At 58.5% G+C, this 4,693-nt stretch overlaps 1 protein-coding gene across 1 annotated transcript; it reads right to left on the bottom strand.

Annotated features, from left to right (window-relative positions):
• Positions 1-1,570: 1,570 nt before the first annotated feature.
• Positions 1,571-4,693, bottom strand: DLX1 (distal-less homeobox 1). The gene is made up of 3 exons (XM_056861488.1): positions 4,356-4,693; positions 3,508-3,707; positions 1,571-1,825 (listed from the first exon to the last, which is right to left on the bottom strand). The coding sequence occupies exons 1-3, from the start codon at positions 4,675-4,677 to the stop codon at positions 1,571-1,573; spliced, it is 777 nt and encodes a 258-aa protein (XP_056717466.1). The 5' UTR covers positions 4,678-4,693.

Genomic DNA, 4,693 nt, shown 5'->3' with positions numbered 1-4,693 from the left:
CATTGGATTCTTTCTTTTCCAGGATACAAAGGAATAAGTTAACATTCTCAATATAAAACTAAACTTTGACATAGAGAACACTAAAACAACAGCGGGTCTCTCCAGATTATCACATTTCCGAGGGTTTTTTTAAAAAAAATTGTCACAAATAAAATCTCAGTTTCCACAAAGCGTCATGTATTACGGCCACATCGAAAAAAAATATTAAAAGAAATTGGGGGAGGGGGAGAGAAGGAAACCCTACACCGTTTCCCCCCACCCCATCCTTTTAAAACGCTAAAAAATTGTGCAACATGTTTACAGAACAATATTATTCATTAAGAAATTATGTACAGTGATCAGAGCCCGCACGTGAGAATCTGTGCTGGCAGGTTTCACATTGGCAATTCTTTGAAGGGGGGGGGGAGGCTCCAGAAATTGGGTTTTAAAGCTGAATTGAAGCCGGATCGGCGCTATCTCTTCTTCCCCGCTATCGGATTCCGCTGGCTCCGGGTAGGGACCGCGAATCCACGCTCAGGCATGGGCGCGTCTCTCAAAGCAAGGCGCTCCACAGCTTGGCCCACCTCTCCTCTAGAGTAAACCACGTCTTCCTTCTCTCCCTCCCCAGCTCCCAAAATACTGGCTGCGTGGGAGAGAGCGGGAGGAGCCTCGATATCCGCACCCAGGTCGTGCAAGAACCGCAGTCGGTTCAAACTCTTCCAACGTGCGCCGCGGTTAGAAACGTGGGGGCGCAATCGGATCCTCTCCTCGGACGGAGCGCTCTTGGCTCGAAACCAACAGCAGGGGAAAAAAACGGCGTGAAACTCTCCAAACCCAATCAAACAGAGTTAAATTCTCCAAATCTGCCCCTAGGTTTATTCTTTAAAAAAACAAAAAAATAGCACTCATAGTGGTAGATTGTCAATAAATAATAATAAGTTAAAAGGAACAAAAAAGATCCTCCTTTTCCCGTCGACATAAAAGAAATAATATACACCAAGGACCACAAGAAACACTGAAGACACAAAGTATAGAAAAACCCAAAACAGGGGAGAAGCCAAAAGGCGAAGGGGTTTCTCTTTTCGAGGCCGTGGGGTGCGGGGGGGGTGGGGGAGACCTACATCTCATCGGACAAGACAGGAGAGACGGACGGACGGACAGGACAGAAGACACCGGTTGTCTTTCCCATACAAACAATTCTGTGTGTGTGTGTGTGTGTGCGTGTCGTGGTTTTTGTTTTCCGATTGTCCGGCCCAGCCGAGGGTCGGCTCAGCTCAGCTCCCGCTGCCGGCAGGCTGTCGTCCGGCTGGTCGAGGGGCCGCTCCGTCAGCTGTCCGCAGTGGGAACCAGCCCCGCTTGGCATCTGTGCTTGTGGGGCCCAAGCTCCCGGCCCCGGGCGCCGCCTCGCCCCGCCGAGCAGCCGCCGGGTTCAGCCGGGCGCTTTGCGCGTCCTTCTGGGCCGCCGCGGGCCCCGACGGCGCTGCCGGCCGGCCGGGGCCAGGAGGGCGGGTGGCTTTTTGGAAAGAAAGGAAAGGGACAAAAGCGGAGGGGAAGGCAGGGCGGGCAGGACGCGTCCCCGGCCAGCGGCCGGTCACATCAGCTGGGGCTGCTGCAGAGTCTCCTGGTGGGCCGAGGGGTACCACGACGTGTAGCTGGGGATGTAGGAGCCCGGGGCCCCCGTCGAGCTCTTGGCCGACGCCGAGTTGGTGTTCCAGACCGGCGGCCCCGGCGGAGAGGCGGCCGAGAGGGAGCGCCCGTTGGCCAGGGCGCCGCTCTCCAGCGCCGCGCCGCCTTGCTTCATCAGCTTCTTGAACTTGGAGCGCTTGTTCTGGAACCAGATCTTGACCTGCCGGGAAGGGAGACACGGGCCCTTTACGCACGGCACGGTTGCCCTCGGACTCGCCCCTCTTCCGAGGCCCACCAAACGCAGCGATCAGCCCCCGGGCAGAATTGCGAGCCATGCGCGCCTAGAGAGCGGCAATCGAAGGAAAAACCTCCCAGGCATGAAGGGCCACAGAGGGGGAGACCCCCGAGCCGGAGGGTGAGCCCAAAGGCCGCCAGCTGCGCCTCAGCCTCCGCCCCCCAGAAACAGGGTCCCGACCCCAACGCGCCGGACAGCTGTGACCCCAATAAGGGACGCTCGGCTGAGACAGGAGGGTGGCTAAATCCCTGGGAAACTACGGGCTGCGACCTTCTCTTTTTTTTGGGGGGGGGGAGCTGTCTGCCCCTTCTTTTCCCCACAGCACAGGGCCATCTTTCCGCATCGCCAGGTGCTTGGATTCCCCAAGGACGCGGGAGTGGATCCGGAATCCATCCCACAGGGCTCCCCCAAGGGAGCCTTGGCGTCTCCAAAGGCCTCATTCGCAGGAAGGCCTCTCGCTCCTTGCCAAGCGCAGCTCTGGAGCGCGGCCTCTTCCAGAACGGGTTTGGACCGCCCTGGAAGTCAATCCGGATCTGGGACCGCGGCGGTCCGTTCGCCCGGAGCCTTCCCCGCTCCCCGTTTTCAGAACAGACCCAGGAGGACAGCTCCAAGCCCGGGTGAAAGGCGCCCCTTTCAAACCAGCCAACGCTCGCCTTTCGAGGGGATCCAAACATCTGCTGATATTACTGTCCTTTCATCCAGGCGAGAGGTTGTTGTTTTGTGCGTTTAGGTATATATTTGTACGTTATTAAGGGGAAAGGAAGAAAATTCTCTGGGCCGCCAACCCAACCAGTTCTTGGCGATTCCCTCCTCCGCGACCTGGGAAGTGTAAACTCAAAACCAACGGAGGAGATGGTCAACCACCCACCCAGCCCACAACACGGCTCCTCTTGCTTGGGAGTTTAGTCCCACTGGCCTCAGAGGGGCCTCCTTCCGAGTAAACACGGCAGGGAAACGTGGCGGGCAAACTCGGGGGACTCTGGGGACACACACACACACACCCGGTTTAAAACCGGCCTATGGAAACGGCAAGGGGTGGAACTGACGTCGGCTGTCGCCGCACCAAGCATCCTAAGGGTTTTGCAAAACCTCTCAAAACGTTACACTAAACTTATTCCTCCAGTTTAGTGGTGAAGCCGTTTTTGAAGCGTTGAATACCCATTTCATCCAGAAACTCTTGGCAGAAGGCAACTCAAGAGACGGGAATGAGATTTTTAGGAGGAGCTTTGAAAAATCTAGGAAGGCCGAAACGTGGGATTGTTGAGAGCCCAGCTCGGGGAAACGGTAGAAGGAGAAGGCCATTTATGCATGGGAGGTTTGGCCTGGGATTTCTTGCTCTGTAGATGCACATTTCCCCCATCCAAATTCTCAAAACTCAAAAGTAAGCCCCCATGTAGAGTTTTGAGAAGTCGGATGGGGAAAATGCGCATCTGGAAAGCACCAAATCCAAGGCAAAAGCTCCCGTGCATCAATGGCCGAAGAGGAAGCCGGTCCCGCTACCCTCTCTGGGGGCCACCTTTTGTTCCAGGGCCCCCGGCGCGCGCGGCCTCCAACCCCCCACCCTCTATCCGGCCCCTTCCCGGCCTTGCGGGCTGAAGGCTGCCTACCTGGGTCTGGGTCAGCCCCAAGGAGGCGGCCAGCTCGGCTCTCTCGGGCAAGGCCAGGTACTGCGTCTGCTGGAAGCGCCGGTTCAACGCTTGCAGCTGCAGGCTGGAGTAGATGGTCCGGGGCTTGCGGATCTTCTTGCCCTTGCCGTTGAAGCGCACCTCGCCGCCTTCCACCACCGTGCTTTTCTCCGACTCGGGCCCTGGAAGGAAGCGACAAAGCCCGCCCGGGGGGGCGGCGGTTAGTGCCCAGGCTTGAGAGCGCAGCAACCCTTCGCCTCCCTCCCAAATCCAGGGACTCGCAGCAGCTCCCTGCCTGCCTGCCTCGCCGGCTCTCTGCAACCAGTCCCGAGGCTGGGCTGTGGAGAGCCTGCGAGGGGAAAGCCGGCGGTCCCGGAGCTCCTTCGCCGGCGGAGGGGGGTGGGGAGGGGGGAAAGAGAAAGTTTGCTATTTTTACAGGCGGCGGCACTTTAGGTTTAATTGCCCTTAATTGCATACATTGTTTATAGCGCTACGCAATAAATAATTGCCGAGCCTAATAGGCGCACATCGGGGGGGGGGGGGAAGAGAGAGAGAGAGAGAGAGAAGGGAGGAATTTCGTTCTGGGTTTCGCCAGCCGGGCGCGGGGTGGCTTTGTGTGCAAACTCCAGAGATCGCGGAGGCTTCTCCTGAAAGGCCTGATTTTCCCCCACTATTTTTGGGGTGGTGGTGGAGAGAGGAGAGTGCTTAATTTGGGGGGGGGGATAATAATCCTGGATCCTATCAGTTTTGCTGCTGCGGTCCGGGGCTTCCCCTCCCCCCTCTTCCCCTCCCCCCCAGCTCCCCTCCCCCTGCGGGCCACCGGCACGTACCTGTCTCCTCCAACCGGGTCTGGGCCAGGCTGGTGCTGTTGGGGTAGGACTGCACCGAGCTCATGTAGGGGTGGCCCGAGTGGCCGCCGACCGAGCTGACATAGGGGTAGCCCAGCGGCCTGGAGAAGGAGGACGCCGAGCTGTAGGAGGCGGCGGCGGCGTCGGGCTGCGAGTGGCCGGCCGAGTGCAAACAGTGCATGGAGTAGTGGCCGTGGGCCATGGGCGAGGGGGGCATCTGCTGCCCGGGCGGCCCGAACTCCATGAAGACGGCCTTGCCCGAGACGGGGCTGCTCAGGCTCTCTGGCATGGTGGTCATGGTCATTGCTCGCCGCTGCCCG

Source organism: Euleptes europaea, chromosome 15 (assembly GCF_029931775.1).
Source record: "Euleptes europaea isolate rEulEur1 chromosome 15, rEulEur1.hap1, whole genome shotgun sequence".
NCBI classification, from domain to species: Eukaryota; Metazoa; Chordata; class Lepidosauria; order Squamata; family Sphaerodactylidae; genus Euleptes; species Euleptes europaea.
Note: the sequence above shows the minus strand (reverse complement) of the source record. Positions and strands in the feature narration are given on the sequence as shown.

Coding starts and splice junctions, on each gene's coding strand:
- DLX1 (XM_056861488.1), bottom strand. CDS start 4,677: ATGACCATGACCACCATGCCAGAGAGCCTGAGCAGCCCCGTCTCGGGC. Junction 3,708..4,355: donor GACCCGGTTGGAGGAGACAG/GTACGTGCCGGT, acceptor GCTTCCTTCCAG/GGCCCGAGTCGGAGAAAAGC. Junction 1,826..3,507: donor TGGGGCTGACCCAGACCCAG/GTAGGCAGCCTT, acceptor CCTTCCCGGCAG/GTCAAGATCTGGTTCCAGAA.